This window comes from Aegilops tauschii, chromosome 6, assembly GCF_002575655.3.
Source record: "Aegilops tauschii subsp. strangulata cultivar AL8/78 chromosome 6, Aet v6.0, whole genome shotgun sequence".
Lineage (NCBI taxonomy): Eukaryota > Viridiplantae > Streptophyta > Magnoliopsida > Poales > Poaceae > Aegilops > Aegilops tauschii.
Window position 1 is genome coordinate 37,546,782 of NC_053040.3, and position 25,173 is coordinate 37,571,954.

At 45.2% G+C, this 25,173-nt stretch overlaps 4 protein-coding genes and 1 long non-coding RNA gene across 5 annotated transcripts; 2 read left to right on the plus strand and 3 right to left on the minus strand.

Moving 5' to 3' along the window:
• The first annotated feature begins 3,792 nt into the window (after positions 1 to 3,792).
• Positions 3,793 to 4,348, plus strand: LOC109785343 (uncharacterized). The gene has a single exon (XM_020343939.3). The coding sequence runs from the start codon at positions 3,800 to 3,802 to the stop codon at positions 4,346 to 4,348; it is 549 nt and encodes a 182-aa protein (XP_020199528.1). The 5' UTR covers positions 3,793 to 3,799.
• A 4,855-nt stretch (positions 4,349 to 9,203) lies between these two features.
• On the minus strand, positions 9,204 to 10,016 carry LOC109785345 (uncharacterized). The gene is made up of 2 exons (XM_020343941.4): positions 9,828 to 10,016; positions 9,204 to 9,746 (listed from the first exon to the last, which is right to left on the minus strand). The coding sequence occupies exons 1-2, from the start codon at positions 9,875 to 9,877 to the stop codon at positions 9,476 to 9,478; spliced, it is 321 nt and encodes a 106-aa protein (XP_020199530.1). The 5' UTR covers positions 9,878 to 10,016; the 3' UTR covers positions 9,204 to 9,475.
• A 4,565-nt stretch (positions 10,017 to 14,581) lies between these two features.
• Positions 14,582 to 15,163, minus strand: LOC109785342 (uncharacterized). Its single transcript, XM_020343937.1, has one exon. It carries the CDS (start codon positions 15,161 to 15,163, stop codon positions 14,582 to 14,584), a length of 582 nt encoding a protein of 193 aa, XP_020199526.1.
• A 253-nt stretch (positions 15,164 to 15,416) lies between these two features.
• Positions 15,417 to 16,559, plus strand: LOC109785341 (uncharacterized). The gene has a single exon (XM_020343936.1). The coding sequence runs from the start codon at positions 15,417 to 15,419 to the stop codon at positions 16,557 to 16,559; it is 1,143 nt and encodes a 380-aa protein (XP_020199525.1).
• A 5,136-nt stretch (positions 16,560 to 21,695) lies between these two features.
• Positions 21,696 to 24,777, minus strand: LOC120966126 (uncharacterized). Its single transcript, XR_005759218.1, has 2 exons — positions 24,253 to 24,777; positions 21,696 to 23,759 (listed from the first exon to the last, which is right to left on the minus strand). It is a non-coding gene; the product is annotated as an uncharacterized lncRNA (long non-coding RNA).
• Between the last annotated feature and the right edge of the window lie 396 nt (positions 24,778 to 25,173).

Sequence of the window (25,173 nt, forward strand, 5' to 3'; positions counted from 1 at the left end):
TCTTCATTGTCTTCCATCATAACCCCTCTTTCTCCGTGCTTGGTCCAAACATTATAGTGGGGCATCAAACCGGACTTAAACAAGTGGACGTGAATGGTTCTTGACGTAGAGTAATTGTGATCATTCTTACAGACTAAACATGGACAAGGCATAAAACCATCCGCCCGCTTGTTTGCCTCAGCCGCAAGCTGAAAAGTTTGCATGCCATTAATGAACTCGGGAGAGCATCGGTCATCGTACATCCATTGTCGGCTCATCTTCATTACACAACACCGAATAGACCAAATTAATACAAGTTCATACATAAAGTTCATACAAGACTTAAATGCAACAAACAAATAACTCTCTAACTAAAGAATTTAAATGCAACAACAAATGCGGTCAAGATCGCAACTAAGGTAACAATTGATCCAACAACATAATGATACCAAGCCTCACTATCAATGGCATATTTTCTAATCTTTCTAATCTTCAAGCGCATTTTCTCCATCTTGATCTTGTGATCATCGTCGACATCGGCAACATGCAACTCCAATTCCATCTTCTCCCCCTCAATTCTTTTCAATTTTTCTTTCAAATACTCGTTTTCTCTTTCAACTAAATTTAACCTCTCAACAATAGGGTCGGTTGGAATTTCCGGTTCACAAACCTCCTAGACAAAAATATCTATGTCAACTTGATGGGCATAATTTGTCATAAACACGAAATGCAACAACTAGTTTTAAAAGAGAATATACCACATCCGAATCATAACAAGGACGAGGGCCGACGGGGACGGATATCAAAACCATGGCACTATGTATAACAAACAACGTATGGGTAAGATAATTATACGAGTAACTATATATCCAAATCACACAAACATCAATTTGGTAATGTAAAACATTCATGAACAAGAGGCTCACCACAAGGTGGTGCCGGCGACGGAATGGTGCGGGCGATCGACTGTGGTTACGATGGAGATTTAGAAGGCACTAAGTAAACCACACCTACATATGCAAACTAAGTGTTAGTTTTGACCACAAATTGCATATAAATCAAATACTAGCACATATATTTTCTACCAAATTACTAAACTCATAAATTAATCACTATACAAAGCATTACAAGAGCTAATCTAGCAATGAGAGATGAAAGGACAAAGTTGCTAACCTTTGTGATCATTTGAATGGATGGGGGCCTTCAAATCTTGACAAATTTTGGGCAAAATGTGTGATGAGCTCGAGAGGAAGAGGGGAAGAACAGAGAGGAGAGGGGAAAGGGGAAGAACAGAGTGAGCTCGGGTGGACGAAGGACTTATGTAGGACGACCTTTAGCACCGGTTCGTGCCATGAACCGGTACTAAAGGTGCTGGAGGGGCCCCGGACTGACAACATCCTGCCACCACTCACTTTAGTACCGGTCCGTGGCACGAACCGCTGCTAAAGGTCGGCCATGAACCGGTATTAATGAAAGCGGCTGGCTAGCCGTTGGAACCGGCACTAATGCACACATTAGTGCCGGCTCAAAAGCAAACCGGCACTAATGTGCTTGACATTTGACCCTTTTTCTACTAGTGATCTTGTAATTTCTCCTTTGAACCTCGAGCTGCGAATTATGAAGCTCACATGCTAGCTAGGTACGGTGTTTCTCTCCCGGTGGGGAGGCATCTGTGGCTGGGTACGCCGCATGACCCAATTGTAATTCCTGTAAACATTTTACTAATCAATAAAGGCCTAGCAAACTTTTCTCAAAAAAACTATGTCTCAAATAAGCGAGACATAACTCCACATAGTTTCACATTAGGCAAGGTAACATGAGGACGCAATCCAAACTAGCCCGAATTGCCGTAATTTATTATAGATGTTGCTTTTTTCTATTTGTTCAGAGCCTGCACACCATGAATAATCTACTCCGTCATTTCGTTAATATAGGGAAGGGCTCAACTGAGGAGAGCAGTTTATCTACCATGCATTGGATAACTCGTTTATGGATTCATCGTCTGTGTTTGCTTTGAGATTCATGTTACCTTATTGGTTATTGTCATAAACTATCTTTTTTTCAAAATGTTTTGTTAGGTTTTTTCTTGTTTCAACATGTCCCATCATGTTTCATTGTGTTACCAATAAGAAAGTATGTACTCCCTCTGATCCATATTAATTGTTGCTTTAATATGGATTGGATGGAGTACTTGTTCTGGATCGGATTTGCTGATACACAAAACAGTAAAATACACTTTGAAACGAGAAAAAGAAAACCAATGTAACGCTTTGAAACAAGACAAGTTATGAAAATATTGAAAAATAGCAGAAATCTCAAAGCAACCATGAATGATGGATCCACACATGGTAGAAGTGCTTCTGTTTTGCTTTGAGGTGGGTAGAATTGCTTTCTTCTCAAGAAAATATATCTCCATTACAAGTGTGTAGGTGTGCTAAGTGAATTTCGCACCTGCTATTTGCGGATGACATCATGTTATTTGTTAAGGCCAACCGAGAACAAGCAATCCAAGTTAAAAGCATTTTGGCAAGCTATGAATCAACTAGTGGTCAGTTTTCTAAATGCAAATAAATGCTCTATCATGTTCGGTTCAACATGCCCAGCAATGGTGCAAGATGAGGTGAGGGAAACACTTGAAGTGGTGAATGTAAACTTTGAGGAAAGGTACTTGGGAATGTTGACTCCTGATGGGCGTATGACCAAAGGGAAGCTTCAGAATTGCCAAGAGAAGTTGACGAAAAGAATGTTTACTCTGGGGTTGTCCTCAAGCTGGCAAAGAAGTGTTTATAAAATCAGTCCACAGTACCACATGCTGGACTATGTAGGACGTATGTGCCCAATTTCTAGATGCAGTAGTCAAACTCTAGTGGCAACGTAGTTTCTAACACACTAGAGCTTCTGTACTTCTCCCTATGAGATTTATTTATGCCTTCATGAAACATCCACTTTGAAGGGTGTGTTATCTGATCCTATGTTCTTGGCTGGTATTTGGTGTCTGGCTAGGCAACACTTCATATATATTTCTAACAAGAGTACTAAATCTCTTGGGATAACCCTCTTCCCATACTTAGAGCGATCTTAACATAAAACAACCGTTTACTATGTGCTCTCCAAGTGTGCTTATTCTGTCTTGTAAAAAAAACTATTATAGCATTTTAATTGTTAAGATGTAAGCTGAATGAAGCAATATTAGCAAACTTTGCTTTGATATCCACGAACTTTTGCATAATCGATGTCATGAAGCAAAAAAAAAAAAGTTATAACTGAGGGAAGCCTATAAACAACCTAATCACATAGTCTAAATACCGTGGCATGTAATTTTCTTTTTTCTGTTCATCTTTAAAAACTTTGGTCTAAAATAGGAGCAAGGAATTTGATATGCGAGCAGATGACGCACGATTTAGTGCAATAATCGTTGTCTTTGCGATGGCAAAAATGAAGTTAGGTTAGTGGGTCCGGCAGATATAGAAGAATGTATAGTACTCCCTCTGTAAACCAATATAAGAGCGTTTAGATCACTATTTTAGTATTCTAAACGTTTTTATATTAGTTTACGGAGGGAGTACTAGCTATGACCGAGCTTAGCTCAGATATTTTTTTCGTTAGTGAAGAGCTTAGCTTAGACAATTGGCATGACAGTTCCTTTTCACGCATTTGATTATTTTCTTTAGATGCTTTTCCCGCCTTTGAGTTTTTTTTTGGTTTTCAGTGGATCCCGCCTTTGAGTGGGAGGCTGCAGAGCACGCACTGCGGGATTCAATCCCATCGGGCCTTTGGCGTTGGTCTAGTCACTGACCTCACACGTCGCCACTAGGGAGAAATGTCAACGGCCAGCTTCCGCTTCCGCCGCCGCCTCCCCCGCCCGCCGCGGCCATCGCTGGATGACGACGACCTGCTCTCCGAGATCCTCCTGCGCCTCCCCCCGCGGCCGTCCTCCCTCCCGCGCGCCTCCCTCGTCTGCAGGCGCTGGCACAGCCTCGTCTCCCACCCCGCCTTCCGCCGCCGCTTCCGCGTCCACCACCGCCGCGGCAGCCCTCCCCTCCTCGGCTTCTTCGACGACCACCACAGGAACACCTTCCAGCCGGCGCTGGGCGCCCCCGACCGCCTCCCCCGCGGCCTCTTCTCCCTGGAGCTCGACGGCAGCTACACGACCCTCGGATGGCGCCACGGCCTCGCGCTCTTCTTCTTCCCGGTCTCGCTCCAGGTCCTCGTCTGGGACCCCGTCGCCGGCGGCCAGCATCGCCTGACCGTCCCCCCGGAGTTCCGCCTGGACCTGGTGGTGGGCAGCGGGGCGGTGCTTTGCGCTGCCACTGCCAGAGACGCCGGCGACCACTTCCAGCCAGGTGGTCCTCGTAGTCGTAGGCAGTGACCCCAAGCAGCCTACAAGAGTGCTCGCCTGCGAGGGTGGTCGGATGGGTTTCCTTTTCTTGTCAGGCTTCACTGCCCAAATATGGAGCACGGAGACCGATTGCGATCGCGTTGAAATATGGGAGCCGGGAAGAATTATCGAACTGGACAAGCTGCTTCGACTACATTCAAAGAAAGATCCCCCACATATGATAGGGTATGCGGAGGAAAACAATGTGGTGTTCCTCTGGACAGTTGTTGGTGTCTTCATGGTCCATCTTGAGTCATTGCAGTTCAAGAGGATCTCCAAGGCCACCATCGGATCTCACTATCATCCATTCGAAACTGTCTACACTCCAGGTACTAGCATGCCTTTTACATTGTGACTTGTGAGTATAACAAAGCCGCGTTATTGTTTCATAGTTGGCTGATTAAATGCTGTTCACATCCTTTTGCGTTAAGGTAACGATTTTAAGTAGTGTCATATCACGTGCTCCTATTGTTGCTTGATCACCCCTTCAACATATCTCTTCTTTACCCACACATTGTTGTTTCACCTTCAAACTTTTAACTAACTAATTCAAGTCAGAGCTATGGATGGAAGAATAAAAAATATAGGGACATAAATATGCACGCCCTGGGAGGGAAGTATCTGCAAGCTATGCATTCATGAAATAATCGGATGCACAATCTTTTATCTTGAAGACATGGATCAAGCACAGATCAGCTATGGGATGCATAAATTATATGGAAAATCTGTACACTAAAACAATGAACACCGGTGTTGGCTAATTCTTCAAGGAATAATTGAACTGAACTACATAGTTGCCTGCCTACTGAAATACGCAAGAGTTGTATATTGGTAGTAGTAGCGCATGGGTGCAGTGCAGTTTTCTTTTCAAGATTAGGTACATAACAGTTTGAAGCTGAAGACAACTATAGGACTAATTTGCTTGGACAAAATAAAATGTCAAATAGGTAGCCTGACTGGTACATTTGGAAAATTAAAAGCTAGTTACATTTCTTTCTTTCAGTATTCTTATCTCTAGTAAGCTTGCTAATAATCTTAAATCCATAATACTTGACTTGGTTTGAAACTTACAAAACAGTTGACCATTTTATCACCTGTAGTAGAGTCCTATTGCATTATACTCCCTCTGTAAACTAATATAAGAGCATTTAGATCACTAAAGTAGTGTTCTAAACACTCTTATATTAGTTTACGGAGGGAGTAGATAATAAATTGAGTTTTGCATGGTATGAAGCCCTATTTTGCAAGCAATAATTGAGTTAATACCATGAACTTCAAAACTCGTTTGTACCATGAAAAATCAATAAAGTGGAGTTCATTTCATCTTTTCAGATCACAACTGCGTGTTGATCTAAGTATCTTGTTGATGCCTCCTCGTATTTATTTGACTTTTTCTTTGCAACGTCATTGGCCGTTTGATTTCTTATGTTTGTATAACAGGCACTAGTGGTGGAAAAAGGCGAGCAGAAGTTCTCAGGCATTCGTGGTGGACGCGATGGAGACAATACATAAGACAGTTACTCTCTTAGATATGTTGTTGTGATGTATTGCTTGAGCAGGTAAGCTTATCTTCTGCATGCAAGTTGAGGTATCTGAACTGTTCTTCTACGAAAACAAGCTGGTAGATTGTCCAGTTGCGATCGGTTTGAGTGATAATTAGGATTTGAGCGAGTGTGATCTGGTTACATGAGTGAAATCTCCTGGTATAATGAGTATATTCATGTTCCCTTCATACAGATTTCTGAATGGACCAAATAATATCGTTTGTACTGAAATTTCTTTTGGCATAAAAAATTTCGATGGACCAAAAGGATCGTCTATGTTTGCATTCCTTATCATTTTTCTCTCATAGATTCACATTTTCTTTAGGTTTTTAATATAGTATAAATACATCTGGATTAACAAATCATCATGAAAGAAATGCCTAATGGGCTATAAATGCCGCTTGACTGAAGATCTAAAAAATGTCAGTTGCCATATCTGCTTGCAAACTGTGCCGTTTGAAGTACAACAAAGGCAATTCTGCATTACTAAATAGTACTACTGCCTACTAGCATTATTATTCCTTTTTCCCCTGAAATTGGTTTGGTGATGGTAAATTTTGTATAGCCGCATCTAGCTAACAAATCTTGAGTATAGGAATGCCTAATAAGCTATATAAGCAACATGGCTTCAAATACACTAAAACTCGAACAGCTAGTTCAGTAAGCTTTTCTTGCCCTATGGCATCAGTGAAAATCTGTGGATGAACAGTGCCTAATCAGTGGAGAATCAGATTTTGGCTGTGCCCTTGGATGCCATATCCTCCTTTATCTTAGCTTCTGGTGGCCTATGTTTGCGTTGATTGCGTTAAATTATAATGGGTGACTGTTTTCTCTCCCTCTCTCTCAATTTTTTTTCCTATAGTTTGGTTAGCACGGATATGAGCTGATTAAAGTTGCTACCAATGTGACCACACTCCCCTTCTAGTCGTATATATGCACCAAGCCATTTGATGTATAAAGTATTTTGGTTCCCCCTGTTCTCTATGTTTGGCACTTTGGCTGAAAGCATATGCGTGTACTGTGTAGCATATATTTGGTCTACGTCTGCTGTCAGTTTGTTCGTGTTGGAGAGTGAAAACCTTAGTTTTATATTTTTGTAGTACGAAAGCTTTATGCAGATGTATCTCAAAAATAAGCCTTTATTCATAGAGAATCCCCACCTCTCCAAAACTGCGTGGATGATTTTTCACACATGTCATTATGCCTTGGTTATATGGTCCTAATCAAGTTTCAATCTTTGTATGATTGCTATGAGTGGAAACAAATTTGGAGCAGCGAAAAATTCAAAATTTTATGGCCAGTGTGCCCTTTCACCTAGCCACTCGCCGCCTCTTTTTCAGGTCAGCGGTATGATGCTTCGAGTGTGCTGCTAGAGAGCTTGACTGATAACCACTTTGTACTAGTGAAACTCAGTTGTGGATGTTCTCACCATGCATCCCGGTTGTGTTAGTATATATAAGATGGGTGTTAGACATATTTTGATGTACTTATGAGAGTAGTACAGATGTATGCAACACAAACATGTTGTGTTCTTATATATGCGGTGCTAATCAGATTTCACATATGTACCATGTAAGGTTTGGTTGAACTGCGAATGTGTGCGCAAATATGTGTAGATCCTGCAGGGAATATGGAGTAGTAAGCAAGGGAACAAAGCATTGCCAGCAATACCTGCCTGGATTGATATAGAAAGCTCGTAACGGGGTTCCAGTTCAATGCCCAGGACCGCTGCTGTCAGGGCGCACCAGAGCAGCTCAAGCTCATTGCAAAGTTCAATCTGGATGTACTGTGTTTCTGGACTGAATAAACTCTGTTTTCAGACTAGACATACTCTTGTTTCTGTACTGAATGTACTCGGTTTTCAGACTAAGAGTGGTCTGATAATTCATCATCATTGTTCCCGAAACTTGGAGAAGATTAAACATGACAGAAGTACCTGACACACATCACGAGATAGAGTAAAAGGCATAGATCTTATGATCAGAACTTTTTCGACACGCCGCCGTCATCGCCCGTCCCTCATCAGAGCATGAAAAACCTTGTTGTCATAGTCAATTAGAAAGTCGTCGTGCTAAGACCCCAAAAGGACCAGCGTACCAGCATATCAATCATCGATGATTAAGAGAAGCGTAGATCAAAATGATCCAACCTATAGACAAATGAGTGCAGACGAACATAGACCAGATCCAAGTAGATCCACCGAAGACAAAACACGGACCAAATTCCACAAAAATAGCCAGAGACAAATTATTTTTAACTAATCAATAAAGAAAACAAATTTGTGATTTATTACATTTATTAATATGATACTAAGCTCGCTTGATTTGGAGCCTCCTGATGCGTGCCGCCTGTGGGGACACTAAGGGGTCCGTCTGAAAGTGTGCATCGCTAGTTAAGTGTTTTGGGTATTGTCTTTTCTTCAATTTTCACTTTTATTTTTTATCATTTCAAATTCATGAACGTTTATTAAAATTCATGAACATTTTAAAAGTTGTAAATATTTTTAAATTTCCGTAACATCTTTATTAAATTTGTAAACAGTTTTCCTCATATATTTTTAAGTTCACGAACAATTTTAAAGTTAGTGAACGTTTTTTTAGTTTGAGACTTTAAAGCAAAATCGCAAATGTTTTAAAAATCCATGGATATTTTCTTAATTCCTGAACATTAAAAAACTATTATTTTTTAATCTACAACATTTTGAAAATCCATGAGCATATTTTAATTTAATGATTTTTTCCAAATCTAAACAAGCAAGCTGAGCAGGGAGCCGAGCTGAACGAGCAAGAGCTTCGGGGGCCACCAGCCCATGCGACTGTCATAGCAGGAATTCCACAATTTCAGCGTGGAATAGGAGCTCTCAAGTGGCTCACCCAACCACTATGAACTGACAGCGATACTGAAACGTGTAAAGACACCCTAATCATGCACCAAAAATTCACTTCCTTCTCAGAGCAAATATTGTCTTCAGTCTAGTATGCTATATGGAAAAAAAACACCATCACAATATAATTAAAACTCAAGCCAAACCTAGATAAAACTAAAAACAATTCAACCGACTAAAATAATCTACTACCTCCGTTCCTAAGTATAAGACGTTTTGACAGTTCAAATTGAAATGCTAAAACATCTTATACTTAGGAATAGAGGGAGTATTGGGTAAAAATGAGTTAATCTCTCATAAGCGAAGAGCAACACAGCAAAGTGCGTTTTAGCCTGTAGCAATACACAAATTATGGTGCTAGATGCAAGTTTGTATCATTGTATGGGTACCATGGGGAAATGAGCTGATAAACAAGTAATCAATCACAATGTAAGAAAAAGCAAGTAATCAATCACATATAGAATCATAGACGTAGCTTCATTTTTCACATCGAACGAACATCGATCACGTGACTCTCTCTCAAGAGTATTAGGCGATATGCTTTACTTATGTGCTTCTTAGAAGCGGTAACACATACCACATGAGTAGAGCGAGGATAGTTGACAATTGGGTACATTGGTAGGTTGGTACGCACAGTGTTTATTTAGGTCCGTCATATGGTCGTTCGACACGCCGGTTGTAGTCGAGCATCTAGACGATGCCGCCGATGAGGTTCTCGGCGTCGTTGTTAATAGGGAGGTCAGCACCAATACTCACGAGCTGCACCGGCGCGGCCAGCGTCCCGGTGATGTTGGCCAGGGACGCGTTGCACGCGGCTAATGGGGTGACCACCACCACTTTGCACTGGTTGCGGGCGAGCAGCGATGAGGTGACCCTACCCATGTTCATGGTGTAGGCTCCGGTGCGGTCCGCCGTCACGCTTGCCATCACGTTACGCCGCACACCAACCGCACGGCGGCGTCTGTCCAAAGCAGAGAAGCAAAGCAAACATAAGACGGTTGTGTATATGGCATCCGGGCAAGAGGCTGGCAGAGGTGCTTACTCGGGAACGGCGGTGCCGCGGCCGTGTCGATGGAGTTCCCGGTGCTGCATAGCATTACGCTGGAGACGATCGCCAGTGGAGGCTGCTTGCCCGCCTCCGGGCCAGGAGAGCGGCGAGAAGGAGGCTCTTGGTTGCCATTGGCTTGGATCGGCTTGATCTCTCTGCTGTTGTATCTGTGAGAGGATGTTGTGCTGTGCTGAGTGTGGTGCATGGATCCCCTTTTATAGGCGTGCGTGGAGGCCAAGTTGCCACGGTTTAACAAGACTAGGAGGCCAAGTTGGCATATGATAAATCAAGCCAGATTTAGCGAATAAGGCCTTTCCTAAGAGCATCTCCAACGGCCGCACAAAAATTTCGCGCCCAATAAAAGTTTTACAGCGTCACTGTAGCACTTTTAATGCGCCGGGACCAACATTGCTTTAACAGATGCCCAAAAACGCGCACCCAAAAAGCAGACAGTGCAAATTGTGAAGCGCGCGCAATCCGGAGCACAAAATATGCTGCGCGCGATAGCGTTTTTCAGCACGCGCCCTAAAACTTTTAGCGCTACAGCATCTGCTGGAGCTGTTCGGCACAAAAAAAACAAATTTTTAATGCGCGGAGCTTTTTTTGAGCGTGTGTTGGAGATGCTCTAATTGGTTGCGCGCAACCAGTATCGGAGCCGCCGTCGCTGCGCCTTGTGGACCAGCCAACGGAGTAGGATAGGGTGCGCGCGTGGTCCAAGGAAGGGGGTGCATCCGGTGCGCGTGCTCGGTCGGTGCATGCGTGTGGAATTATTGATGATTCTCGGTTCATGAAGAGGAATGGAGAAACTATATACAGCGACGTTCTTGTCGGTCGGATACTGTTTTTCTTGTATGGATGCTGTTGGGATACGGGAGTGATATGGGCCGTCCGCTCTGAGCGCTAGCGCGTCGTCGCCTATGCGCGCACGCTAATGGGCCGGGTAATCAAGCGACGCTGCCGGGTGCTTCCTGGAGCGGTTGTACATAGCGATTTTCATGGAGCGTTTTAGGAAGGTTCTGGAAGCTTCTCACCCAGTTTTGGAAAGATTTCGGGCCGGTTTTCTTTATTTTTTTTTCTTCTTTTTGGTTTTGTTTTGTTTTTTATTATTTCTTTTCTTTTCTTTTTTACTTTCCAAATTCGTGAGTTTTTTTATCTGCCAACATTTTTTAAAAATCACAATTATTATAAATTTGTGCATTTTTTTGAAATTTGTGAAACATTTCAAGTTTGTGATTGTTTTGAATTGTTGAACTTTTTTCAAATTTTTAAACATTTTTTGAACTTGATTTTTCTTAATTCATGAATATTTTTCATTTTCGTGAACACTTTTTAAATGCAAAACATTTTTTTAAAATTCATGAACTTTTTAAAGTTCCTGATCATTTTCTAGAGTCACAAACATTTTTCAATTTTGTGGCATTTTTTAATTCGTTAACTTTTTCAAACTAAAAAAATATCAAAATTCATTAACATTTTTTAAAAATTTATGAACATTTTAAAAATTTCGCGATCAATCTTTCAAAATTGTGAAAATCTTCTCCAAATTTATGGGGTGCTAGATAAATTTCTGAATTTATGAACGTTCTGAGGCCCTTTGCCTCGTATGGGTGACTGCCATCTCATCCTCCTCGAGCGCGGCGAGCCCATGTCGGGCAACACACACGTTTGGCGAAGCACGGGTTGCACCATCCTCCTCGAGATCAGTGTAGCTGCTACCGATGTAGCACAATGGCGGAGCGGGCTAGATGGATGCAGCGGCGGTAGAGTTTCACTCGAGAGATGAGATGGCAGTCACCCATACGAGGTCCGTTATGCCTTGATATGTCGCCACAACTCTGCCCGTTATGCCTTTCTGACCACTAGCTCCTCTCGGAGCTGCCACGCCGTGCACACAAGCTGTGCTCAACCTTGCACTGTCGTTGCGTCTTACTCCTCTCTTTTCCGTCATGGCTCCGTGTGCTCGCCACCGGAATTCTCACGGTCGATGGGTCTGTGTGCGCCCTCGCAAATGCTTTCTCCTCCACTGCGACCCCTATTCCATCAACCCTAGCTTGGAGGGAAGGATCCGTGTTGTCTCCATCTCTTGTCCCCTGCCATGGAGGATCCCCTGGGCAGCCCCTGGTAGATGCTACGTGGATGTGAAGGGCCTCTCAACTTATGCTCCATAGGAACAAGGCAACAACATATCCACAGCAATGGAAGATGGCGAGCATCAAGCCACAAAATCCATCTAAATATTTGTAGTTTTATTGTTAGACGATTAAAATGAAACATATTTACTCCATTAGTTATAACACGGTTTTGGGGGAAGATCTTACAACGGCACCGTTAATAGCTTAATGTGTGCAATATAATCCCCTGTAAGATTGTTCCAACAGAAGCTGTAATATACTCCTTGAGTATCAAAAAGGGTTTCCCCCACTTTGTATTCCAAAGCAAACAACACCAAAAGTACAGATCGTTCCGGAGGGCGCAGCGGTCGCGGGTCTTCCGCGCTTTGTCGAGCTGCCGTTGTTGGCATTTTTTTCTTTTTCTTTTTTTTAGGCTTGATGTGCTGCTCGCCCCAGCATTGCGATGTGTACAATGGTGGTTTGCTTTGAAATACAAAGCGGGGGATAAATAAAAGCTTGTAAACGGTCACAAAACCAGGCCCCCCGCGTCGTCGTCCTGTAATAATGTAACGAAAGTAGTAGAAATTGTCCTGTAAGATTTGTTTTGTTTTGTTTTGTCTTTGGGCTATTTGCAAGCAGGCCGTTAGTGCATCGGCCCGCTAACTTTTGCCTAAATCTTGTGGGCCTCTTACTAGATTGGTATTTTAACTAAACGGACCATTGTTGGGTTGCGCCACATGTCGTCGTTTCATAGATACATATCATTCATTGGATAGGGGGCACTTGTCACAAGGTAGAGCTTACGCGTGGCTTCATTACCAAATGAGAGCTGACACGTGGAAAATCATTGGTTAAAGCTGTTTTTTTTTTTTTACTTCTGGTCAAAGCTGTTAATGGGTATTGAAGCAGTCAGTGCCGCTCCAGAACGCTAGTGTCGCATTTATGCCGGTCTAGAGCGAACATGACCTCTCGCGTGACTCCGATATTAAAGCGGCGTGGTGCCGCCCCTGCCGCTTTCCAGTGCACGCGGCTGCTCTGCGTTCAAACGACAACCCGTCCATCCGCCTCCCTACATTAAACACGTGCGGTTGCCGAGGAACCTGCTTCCGCGCCACCCTTCGCCCGTCTATCTGCGGCCCACCATTAACTACCTCACCACTTGCCTTGCCATTCGCTTGCTATTTAAACTCCAAGCCCGACCATTGCTGCATCCAACCTCCTCCGCTACCTTCCTCCTCTCGACACCACCCCTGCCATGGTCTTCTCAAGCTCCAAAGCCCTTTGGGACAGCTTCTCATCTGACTAGAAGAAGGAGATCAACGCCATTGTAGCCGGCTATACATGGGCATATCTCGGGCTGGGCCGGGCTAAAAAACCCGGTGCTAAAACCCAGGCCCAATCCCGGCCCGGCCTGGCCACCGGGCCTACAAAATCAAGCCCGAGCCCGGCCCAAGCCCGAGAAAGCCCGGCATGGCCCGGTCGGCCCGACCCGACTATGGCTAAAAACACGTTTTCTACAGGCCCGAGCCCGGCCCGACCTACACGTCGGGCTTAGTTTCCAAGCCCGAATCTGACCCGATGGCACACACGGGCTCAGCCCGGCCCGGGATTTTTGGGCCGGACTGCCCATGGCCAGGTCTATAGCCAGCTGGCATCCCAGCACACTGACGAGCTTACCACCGGACACCCCAATAGAAGAGGCGGTCGATGACGAATTGACGATCCGGCGCCACCATCCTCGCCGGCCCATGCCGACATCACCATGGACGAGGCATATGCTCACTACACCAAAATTGTGTAATGAATATGTCGAAATGTAATGAATTTGAACTGTTTAGATGAAAAGCATTCGTTTTTTAGAAATTATTCAAGTATGATTGAATATCATTCGGTTTGTTTAAATATGCATAAAATTTGTTCACTTTTGTTAAATTTCTTCCAAAATGTAACCGGACATTTGCGGCTACAGCTGGATGGTCGGCTCCCATATCATTGTCCGTAGACTGGTCCCTTCGGTCCGTGGACGAATACGATGTCCGGTCTGAGATGCTTGTAGTCGTCGCTAGGTGGTCTACGGATCTGGATGTAAATTTTACTTCTAGTATTCTTTGTACTACCTTAACAGTTGATGAATAGATCAAAGTTTTTTCAAAAAAAGAAGAGAGTGGACTCTGTTATCTATTATTCTGTCCACAAATTGAGTCGTTTGGCTGTGAACTGCTGCTCGCCGTAGGATCGATTGGGACGGTGGATGGTAGGGGGTCAAGGCGCGCTGTGACTTGACCACAGCAAGCCACTGGACCTCAGTCCATCATCCACCCCACCGCTTTAGAGCATCTCCAACAGGCGCCGAACGCGCCGCGCGTTAAAAACTGCTTTGTCGCGCGTCTATCGTCTGGTTTGGCGCGGCGCGCAGCGCTGGCTTCACCAGCCGCGTTAAAAAGCAGCGCGTGCCGCTCCAGCAGCGCGCAAAAAATGCAGTGCGCGCTCATTCTACAACATTTTTTAAATTGCATAGTTAAAAAACGATACAAAGGTATTTTACATCGGTGCAACTAGATAGATAGTTCGAAAGCATAGATAGATAGAACTACGGTGCAACTAGATAGAAACTACTACGGCATACATAGATAGAAACTACTCCAAGTCGCTACCATCATCACCATCATCATCCTCGTTGGTGTTGTCCGAGGTATCGAGCCATATGTCGTCCCAACGTTCATCGTCTGACGTGAAGATCGACCTCCCACCTGCTTCAACGATATCGCACTGCGCATTCGCCAATGCCTTCTGCCGACGCCGGTCCGCCCGCTTCGCGCAGCGCCTTCCCGTCCTCTCCGCCCAGTAGGCACGCTCATCGGTGACGTCCTCCGGGTGGCGACGGCGCCACTCCGCCATGGCTCGCTCGTCCTCCTCGGCGATGAGGAGGCGGCGCTGCCGCCAAGCGTGGTCGGCACGGTCCATGTCGATGATGAGACGCGGCGGAGGGGCGACGCGCTGCGCCTCCTCGCGCGTGAAGACGTCCCGGAAGTTCATCTGCGACCGGGGGCTCTCCAAGCGCCACGCCGCCACGTCGTACGCGCGGGCCGCCTCGTGCGCGCTCCGGAACGACCCGAGGCCGAGCCGGACGTCGCCGGACCGGATCTCGGCGGAGTACCAGCCTTTGGGGCGCTCGCGGACGCCGCGGTAGCCCGAAGAACCCCGGCAGCGCGGCGGCATGGTGGCGCGGTGGTGGCGCGCAAAGCGGCGAGGTGGCGAAGCGGCAAGGTGGCGAAGCGGCGAGGTTGCGAGGGGAGGGCGCGTGGCTGTGTTCTGTGCGCGTGGCGAGCGCGGGATTTTATAGGCGCGCGAAGCGGCGCGCCAAATCTACTGCACCGCGTGCCGCTTTCTCCCGCACACGGTAAGTTCCCGCCACCGCTGGAGCGCGCGGAACCAGCCGGCGCCCGCTAAAACCACTTACTTTCTTCCCCGCATGAGGAGTGAGCGGGCCGAGATGAGCCGCCACCGCCGGTCGCCGCTGGACGACGACGACCTCCTCTCCGAGATCCTCCTCCGCCTCCCGCCGCAGCCGTACTCCCTCCCGCGCGCCTCCCTCGTCTGCAAGCGCTGGCGCGGCCTCGCCTCCGACCCCGGCTTCTGCCGCTGCTTCCGCATCCACCACCGCCGCAACCCGCCCCTCCTCGGTTTGTTCGACAGCCACCCCATCGTTCCCTTCCGGCCCACCGTGGATCCCCCCAACCGCGTCTCGCCCGGCCGCTTCTCCTTGCAGCTCAGCGACAGCAGGCACGTCAGATCCCTTGGATGCCGCCATGGCCTAGCACTGTACTTCGACTGCGTGCTGCCCCAGCTCCTAGTGTGGGACCCCATCCACGGCGACCAGCGCCGCATTGCCCTTCCGCCGGGGTTTGACGCGGAGAGGGCGCTGATCGACGGGGCGGTGCTTCGTGCTGCCGGAGACGCCCACTTCCAGTTCCAGGTCCTCTTGGTAGGAGCGCTAGACGACGACGACGATGAAGACGCCGAGGGGCAAATGGTATCTGTCTTCACCTGCGTTTACTCGTCAGAGACTGGCGTATGGGGAAATCTCTTCTCAACACTAATTACAGCGGAGTCTTATGTTAGTTTGGGACCTGCTGTGCTGGTTGGGGACTCCGTTTACTCAATACTTGTTACTTCACCAGGCTATGAATTAGATCCAGAGACGCAGATCCTTGAGTTTGATTTGAAGATGCAGAGCCTAGCCACGATACAGCTGCCAGTGGATATGCTTGAATATTGCCGCCTCATGCCCGTGCGGGCAGATGGTGGTGGGCTGGGTTTATTCCTCGTATCAAACTTCACCGCCCAGTTATGGAAAAGGAAAACTGACTGCAATGGTGTTGCTTCATGGGGGCTGGGGAGAACTGTTGCATTGGATGAACTACTTTCCCTGAATTCAGAGTCTGGGTACCTAATAAGCATAATAGGGTATGCTGAGGAAAATAATCTGGTGTTCTTGGGGACAGCTGAGGGTGTCTTCATGATCCAACTTGAGTCATTGCAGTTCACGAAACTTTCCGGAGACGTCATGTTCCCTCGTCATCATCCATTCGAAAGTGTCTATACTACAGGTTGATGCCCCTCGAGGTCTGGGTTTGAAGTGAGATTTTTTTTACTCGGGCCCAGAGCCACTAGTAGAAAACTGGGCTTTGGTCACAGGGCAATATTCACATTAGTCCCGGTTCAGTCACGAACCGGGACTAATGTGAGCATTGGTCCCGGTTCGTGCGGCCAGGGACCTGCCGGGCCTCGTGGGGGCATTGGTCCCGGTTCGTCCGGCCCCTTTGGTCCCGGTTGGTGGGACAAACCAGGACCAATGGGCCTCGCTCCTGGCCCACCACCATTGGTCCCGGTTGGTGGCTTGAACCGGGACCAGAGGCTCACCCTTTAGTCCCGGTTCATACCACAAACCGGGACTAAAGGGTTGGTCCTAGTAGCGGTCAGAGTTTAGTCCCACCTCGCCAACCGAAGGGCGCTCACACCGGTTTATAAGCCCGTCCCTCTCTGCCTTGTTGAGCTCCTCTCAAAGTGAAAATAGATGCCCTTATACAAGGAATTTGTCCTAAATTCAGAGTAAATTTCTTTGAATTTCATAGAAATTTATTATGAATTTAGGTTAAATTTTCTCTATAGGTGCATCTATGTTCATTTTTTATAGTAAATAAAATAAATAAACCTTAATAAAATAAATAAAAATAAATAAACCTTAATAAAATAAAATAAAATAAACTATAGTAAATAAAATAAAGAAACCTTAATAAAATAAATAAAAATAGCAGCAGTAAAATAAATAAAAATAGCAGCAGTAAAATAAATAAAAATAAAATAAATAAAGTAAAATACATAAGTAATTAGATACAAAATGGAATAAAATAAATAATTTTTTTGTTGTAAGTAGTAACAAAACAAAATAAATAAAGCAAAAGAGAAAACAAAAAACAGGGAAAAATAATAATGCCACCTACTGGGCCACCACGGCCTGAATACGACTTGAAACCCATCCATGGGCCAAGATTCAGGCCCGCAAAAGGCCCAGTAGGCCCCACAGGCAAAGAGAACGGTTAGGCCCAAAAGCCTGCAGTTGAGAGGAGCTCGAGAGGGTGGGCACAACAGCGCTTATAAACCACTCTCGAGCTCTCTCAACTAGCGAGGTGGGACTAAACTTTTGACGCGGGGCAGCACAAGGCCTTTGGTCCCGGTTGGTGCCACCAACCGGGACTAAAGGGGGCATTGGTCCCGGTTCATGGCACCAACCGGGACCAAAGGCCTTTAGTCCTGGTTGGTGCCACGAACCGGGACCAATGGGTTGCCTATATATACCCCATCGCCACAGCAGAGCACTCCACAGTGCTCTGTTTTTTCTGGCCGGCGAGGGGACGGCATTTGGGTGCTCTAGCTCACCTCCTATGCACATGAGGTGTTCGATGAAATGTCTGAGCTACACTAGTTAATCTTTCTCCTCTCGAAACTCGACCACCGAGCTCATTTTCCCCGAGATTTTTCTAGGTTTAGCGGTCCGTCACGTCCCGTCCCCGTCTTCACCGCCGTCGATCGCCCGCGCCGATCTCGTCGCCAGCACCACCGTGGTGAGCCTCTTGGTTCTTATCTTCTTTCTGAAAGAAAAAAATTCTTACTTTAGATAGATACTTGTCTAATTTTGTTACTTTTATTATTCCTTCTTATTACATAGTGCGATGGTTTTGGTATCCGCCCCCGTTGGCCCTCGTCCTGTCTATGATTCGGATGTGGTATATATTATCTTTTTATAACTATTTGGTTCATTTATTGTTTATGACAAATATGCCGACCAACGTGACATAGATTTTATTTATCTAGGAGGTGGTTGAACCGGAAATTCCAACCGACCCTATTGTCGAGAGGTTAAATTTAGTTGAAGAAGAAAACAATTACTTGAAGGAAAAAATAAAAAAAATTGAGGAGGAGAAGATGATATTGGAGTTGCATGTTGCGGATGTCGTCGATGATCACAAGATCAAGATGGATGCAATGCGCTTGAAGATTAGAAAGATTAGAAAATATGCCATTCATACCGAGGCTTGTTATCATTATGCCGTTGGATCAATTGTTACCTTGGTTGCGATTATGATCGCATTTGTTTTCGCATTGAAATGTTTTACATAGTTTCAATGTATGGTTTAATTAATTAGATGCTCTGGAGAGCTATATATATGTTGTTAGATGAGAACTATGTATGTACTTTGGTTTTAATGTGATGATGAACTTCTATTAATTTGGTCACTTAATTATCTATTCATGATGTTCTGTAATGGTTTTTGACACACTTAATTATATATAATGCACGCAGGTGAACCGGCAATGGATGTACCGTGACAGACACACCTCCGAGTACATCAAGGGCGTGCATGATTTTCTCGAAGTGGCTGAGGCAAACAAGCAGAATGGTTTTATGTGTTGTCCATGCCCTACATGTGGGAATACGAAGTCTTACTCGGACCGGAAAATCCTTCACACCCACTTGCTTTACAAGGGTTTCATGCCACACTATAATGTTTGGACGAGGCACGGAGAAATAGGGGTTATGATGGAAGACGGCGAAGAAGAAGAGGACGATGACAACTATGTGCCCCCTGAATACGGTGATGCTGTAACGGGGGAAGCTGCTGAAGATCAAGAGGAACCAGTGCCCGATGATGATGATCTCCGTCGGGTCATTGTCGATGCAAGGATGCAATGCGAAAGTCAAAAGGAGAAGCTGAAGTTCGATCGCATGTTAGAGGATCACAAAAAAGGGTTGTACCCCAATTGCGAAGATGGCAACACAAAGCTTGGTACCGTACTGGAATTGCTGCAGTGGAAGGCAGAGAATGCTGTGCCTGACAAAGGATTTGAGAAGCTATTGAAAATATTGAAGAAGAAGCTTCCAAAGGATAACGAATTGCCCGACAGTACATACGCAGCAAAGAAGGTCGTATGCCCTTTAGGATTGGAGGTGCAGAAGATACATGCATGCCCTAATGACTGCATCCTCTACCGCGGTGCGTACAAGGATCTGAACGCATGCCCGGTATGCGGTGCATTGCGGTATAAGATCAGACGAGATGACCCTGGTGATGTTGACGGCGAGCCCCCCAGGAAGAGGGTTCCTGCGAAGGTGATGTGGTATGCTCCTATAATACCACGGTTGAAACGTCTGTTCAGAAACGAAGAGCATGCCAAGTTGATGCGATGGCATAGTGAGGACCGTAAGAAAGACGGGAAGTTGAGAGCACCCGCTGACGGGTCGCAGTGGAGAAAAATCGAGAGAAAGTACTGGGCTGAGTTTGCAGCTGGCCCAAGGAAAGTATGGTTTGGTTTAAGCGCGGATGGCTTTAATCCTTTCGGGGAGCAGAGCAGCAATCACAACACCTGGCCCGTGACTCTATGTATGTATAACCTTCCTCCTTGGATGTGCATGAAGCGGAAGTTCATTATGATGCCAGTTCTCATCCAAGGCCCTAAGCAACCGGGCAACGACATTGATGTGTACCTAAGGCCATTAGTTGAAGAAATTTTACAGTTGTGGAATGGAAACGGTGTACGTACGTGGGATGAGCATAAACAGGAGGAATTTAACCTGCACGCATTGCTGTTTGTAACCATCAACGATTGGCCCGCTCTCAGTAACCTTTCAGGACAGACAAACAAGGGATACCACGCATGCATGCACTGTTTAGATGACACTGAAAGTATATACCTGGACAAATGCAGGAAGAATGTGTACCTGGGCCATCGACGATTTCTTTCGACCAACCATCAATGTCGAAAGAAAGGCAAGCATTTCAAAGGCGAGGCAGATCACCGGAAGAAGTCCGCCATGTGTACCGGTGATCACGTACTTGCTATGGTCAATGATTTACACGTAATCTTTGGAAAGGGTCCCGGCGGACTAGCTGTTCCGAATGATGCTGAGGGACACGCACCCATGTGAAAGAAGAAATCTATATTTTGGGACCTACCCTACTGGAAAGAGCTAGAGGTCCGCTCTTCAATCGACGTGATGCACGTGACGAAGAATCTTTGCGTGAACCTGCTAGGCTTCTTGGGCGTGTATGGGAAGACAAAAGATACACCTGAGGCACGGGAGGACCTGCAACGTTTGCACGAAAAAGATGGCATGCCTCCGAAGCAGTATGAAGGTCCTGCCAGCTACGCTCTTACGAAAGAAGAGAAAGAAATCTTCTTTGAATGCCTACTCAGTATGAAGGTCCCGACTGGCTTCTCGTCGAATATAAAGGGAATAATAAATATGCCAGAGAAAAAGTTCCAGAACCTAAAGTCTCATGACTGCCACGTGATTATGACGCAACTGCTTCCGGTTGCATTGAGGGGGCTTCTACCGGAAAACGTCTGATTAGCCATTGTGAAGCTATGTGCATTCCTCAATGCAATCTCTCAGAAGGTGATCGATCCAGAAATCATACCAAGGCTAAGGAGTGATGTGGCGCAATGTCTTGTCAGTTTCGAGCTGGTGTTCCCACCATCCTTCTTCAATATCATGACGCACGTCCTAGTTCATCTAGTCGACGAGATTGTCATTCTAGGGCCCGTATTTCTACACAATATGTTCCCCTTTGAGAGGTTCATGGGAGTCCTAAAGAAATATGTCCGTAACCGCGCTAGGCCAGAAGGAAGCATCTCCATGGGCCATCAAACAGAGGATGTCATTGGGTTTTGTGTTGACTTCATTCCTGGCCTTAAGAAGATAGGTCTCCCTAAATCGTGGTATGAGGGGAGACTGACTGGAAAAGGCACGCTTGGAGGGGACTCAATAATTTGCAGGGACCACTACAAGAATCTTGTTAATATATGACGGATTCAATCTGTCATGAAATAGTGCAAATCCGTCACCGAGGAAGGTCTATGACGGATTTAGAATCCGTCATGTATATCGCGTCATAATTTGACAACCATACCACCATGACAGTTCCTGTCCATCACCGATGAGTCCCTAGGCCCGCCTAAGCCCGGTCCTCTATGACAGACTAATCCGTCATGGATTGACATGGCATTGTGCAAGCGTGGGCCTGACGTGGAATCTAGGAGGTACCAGCGTGGACCTGACATGGCATCCTGCATAGCCAATCCCATTCCCCATTTTTTAGTGTGTCTGTTTAGCCCATTTATTTCAATCCAGCCCATGATATTCATCCAACCAGCTACGACACCACTCATTAAACATAATCAAACAAGCTTTCGCAACACAATTAATTTCCATTGAACAGGTCCATTGTTTGGCCATTTCACAAATTTCTATCCAATTATTTCACTAAGTAAAGGCCTTCTAAAATGTGCCCAAGTACACATCCAACATCAGTTCACATGCCCTGAATAATAATTACACTATATTACAAATATGGAACACTGTACAGACCCTCTTAATCATCAAGTTCACCTCCGTAGCTCAAACTTCCTATGCGCCTCTCACCACCAAGGAAACCTGTAAAAAACAATATGCTTCTGTTACAATATGCTCTCACCACCATGGAAACCTGTAACAAACTTCCTAATAGATACATTAAAGTATCAAGAACAGCAAGTGGACTCTATATTACAAAAATATATTTTGTGATGAATCTAATGAAACTAATTCTGTAGTGAAGATGTTGATATAGCTTCCTTTAAAATTTGTCAAATTCAGTTAATTTGGAATGGTAGAGAAAACAAGAATTAAATGAAATGTTCAAGGTGGAGATACTTCCAAAGTTACACTGCACTTAACATAATTTAATAAACTATAACCACTACCACTGGATTTTCATAACAGATCCTACATGAAACAAATGCAAATTTTGATTACTACATTTAGAATTGGATAAGAGGAAATCAATCAAACATAGAACTTATATGATGGTCTATGGCAATCTGATCTCTACCAGTAATGCAAGAAATAACAAACCAGGCTGGAAGTAATTATGAACAAAAGAGCTATACAGCCAACGATGGTCCGCAGAATATTCCAGGGAAGTATATCTAAACTATTATAAAATAATTATGACTGAATACGTACTGTAGTGTGAGAATGCAGTAGTGATTGCCGTCGTTGATGAAGGTCATGAAATATGTCAGCCAAGGAACACTATTTCGACAATACAGAAAGATAAAAATGCTAGAACTTAAAGCGACATCCAGTAATAAATAAAGTGGTTAACTCCCTTTTCCCGATATATCAAGCAGCTACATTCCCTTTTATTAGGCAGTAAGAAGAGGTGCAATTCTACTTTTCTCTTTCGGCTCTGGAAAGACACAAAAATGCACAGCACATACGATTTTTCCCTAAGTTCTGGGATTTTACAATGCCTACAAATGAGAATAACAAAGTATATACGCCAAAAACAATGGCATCACTAACAAACATTATACATGATGCAGAGAAGTACAAATTTAATTTATTGCATGGCTTAAGTAATTACCCAAGTAATTCCTGCTAGATTTTTCAATATTGTTGCCTTTTCAAGTCCCTGTGCAGGAGTTAAGTACATTGCAATTATAGAATTGCAGATGAATTAGAGCACTATGAGTTTTGATCCATCGTACAAAATACTATCAGTTTAATTGTCATGAAAAATTAAGATTAGACACACCACATGGAACTTCAAGCGGCTTGTTTATCATTTTGCATCTTCGTCAAGTATTTTAGGTACCTATAGAACGAGACAGAGAGAAATAAAGAATTGCATGTATATGATGTATCTCGAGATTAAATTGTACAGCTACATGTGTGGGCAGTCGATAGCTACATGAAAGTTTATTATCCATTAACCAGAAATCATATATGTTGAAAACTGCATAGCTAAAACAAGCCCATTAACTATAAACAATAAATGTCATATTTATATGAAAAGAAAATGGCGGAAAGAAAACAGAAAGTACTCTCCTTATTCTTGAATTTGAAAGCTTTGTGACTTCTATAGTAATCATTTCAGTAAGTATAGGACCAGAATCATGGACTGAATTTTTAGTTAGAAGAACAAGCACTGAATTATGTGTATTTTCAGTCAAGCTTACTTCTAGAAAACATTATACTTCACAAATACAAACTGAGCCCTATCAGAACATAAGGGCAAATAGATGTTTGAGTAAAGTGTATGCATAACATAAAAGGCATGTCCAGGAAAGGGCAGTGCAGATATCATCACCAAGTAAAAAATGTTTTTAGCTGTACAAATACCATTAGATGCACTGACCGATGTGGGATCCATCACCATTATGTGCATGCAGAAACATTGGACACTGCAGTAAAATGTACCTACAAAATCTGCAGATATGAAATTTTCTTCAGTTAGATATAAAATGGTATGAGTTTCTTAATTCTAAAAGCTGACAGGATAAATCTTGCAGGCAATTACTCTGAATTAGCAGTGTACAACTACAAAGCAATGCTTGAACTGCAACAAGAACAGAAATTCGCATGATACTTATTGTTTCCAGTACAAATAAAGGAACACAGCACAAACAATTAGTAACAAACGAGTAGCCCTCAATGGTGCTCGTGCCCTTGCTGTTCGTGTTAATGTCAAACAAGGCAGACACCTAGATGTTTTCCCTGTACCGGTTCAACATGGCCAACGAGGCCTGCAGCCATCCTCTAACAGGAACGGCTAGATCCATCCATGGCTGATGTTTTTCCCAAGTGTTTTGCTCGTCCCAGTGGTACTTCGTACTCCTCGGCAGAGCTCCAAGAAACCCTATATTACCGGAGACGAACAGAGGGGGGCTGTAGGGCACGGGACCGGTGCAGAGGTACGTACTGGCTCTTTCCGGCCGGAGAAGGTGAACGGCGACGCATAGAGGAGGCTGCGCACCACGGATGGAGAAGACGACCGCGACGACGAGGGGACCGACGGTGGCGCGGCTGACGGACAATTGGACCGAGCCACAAGGGCCGCTGATGTACTCTGGATCCGTGGCGGTGTTGCCACCTCCTGTACCTCACCTCAGCTCGCCGCCAGATGGAGCTCGATCAATGCACGCCGTCAGCGACGACAGGGACGTAGAAATCTGGCAGTTGGTCCCACGGCCACCGCCTCAGATCGAGGGGTATGACTGGATTGCAATAGCTCGAGGGGCCGATCTGAATGGGGAGGGGCGTGAAGTGGGGTAGACGGGTAGGGGTCCGAAGCAGTATATATGTGGAGGGGCCCGGCGGGGGGTGGTTTAGGGCCGGCGCCGCCGGCGCCGACATGGAGCGGCGAGAGGAGGAAGGTGAAGTGGCGGCGGCTATGGTTGGCACGGGAGATGGGAGAAAGGTAACTAGGGTTAGGCTAGTGTGGACTCTGTAGTTAAATGGGCTGGCTCAACAATTTCGGCCCCCGCGCTGGTGACTTAAAATTTTCCATCGCGCGCGCTTTTTCATAGTTTCCCTCTTTTTTTTCTTCTACATACACATTGATTGCTTCCAACTAACATGTGGGTCAAACAAAGGGCACACAAGACGCATCAGCAGGAGCCACCCGTGACGGTCTAATCATGGATCAAGAAGTAAAAGGCTAGGCCTAGTTAGCCGATCCATGACAATTTCCATGACGGTCCCTCGATGTCCGTCATAAAGGCGGTACTGTATTGAGGCTCATTCGCCGCTTGCTGATATGTGACGGTTTTTATGACAGTTTACGAGAACGTCACCACAAATCCGTCAGAGATTAACAGGTTTCTTGTAGTGGACGGATATT

Bases quoted from the DNA above. Each gene is read 5' to 3' on its own strand.
- LOC109785343 (XM_020343939.3), top strand. From the start codon at position 3,800: ATGTCAACGGCCAGCTTCCGCTTCCGCCGCCGCCTCCCCCGCCCGCCG.
- LOC109785345 (XM_020343941.4), bottom strand. From the start codon at position 9,877: ATGCAGCACCGGGAACTCCATCGACACGGCCGCGGCACCGCCGTTCCC. The intron at 9,747-9,827 runs GTAAGCACCTCT...TGCTTTGGACAG, and splicing joins CGCGGCACCGCCGTTCCCGA to ACGCCGCCGTGCGGTTGGTG.
- LOC109785341 (XM_020343936.1), top strand. From the start codon at position 15,417: ATGAGGAGTGAGCGGGCCGAGATGAGCCGCCACCGCCGGTCGCCGCTG.
- LOC109785342 (XM_020343937.1), bottom strand. From the start codon at position 15,163: ATGCCGCCGCGCTGCCGGGGTTCTTCGGGCTACCGCGGCGTCCGCGAG.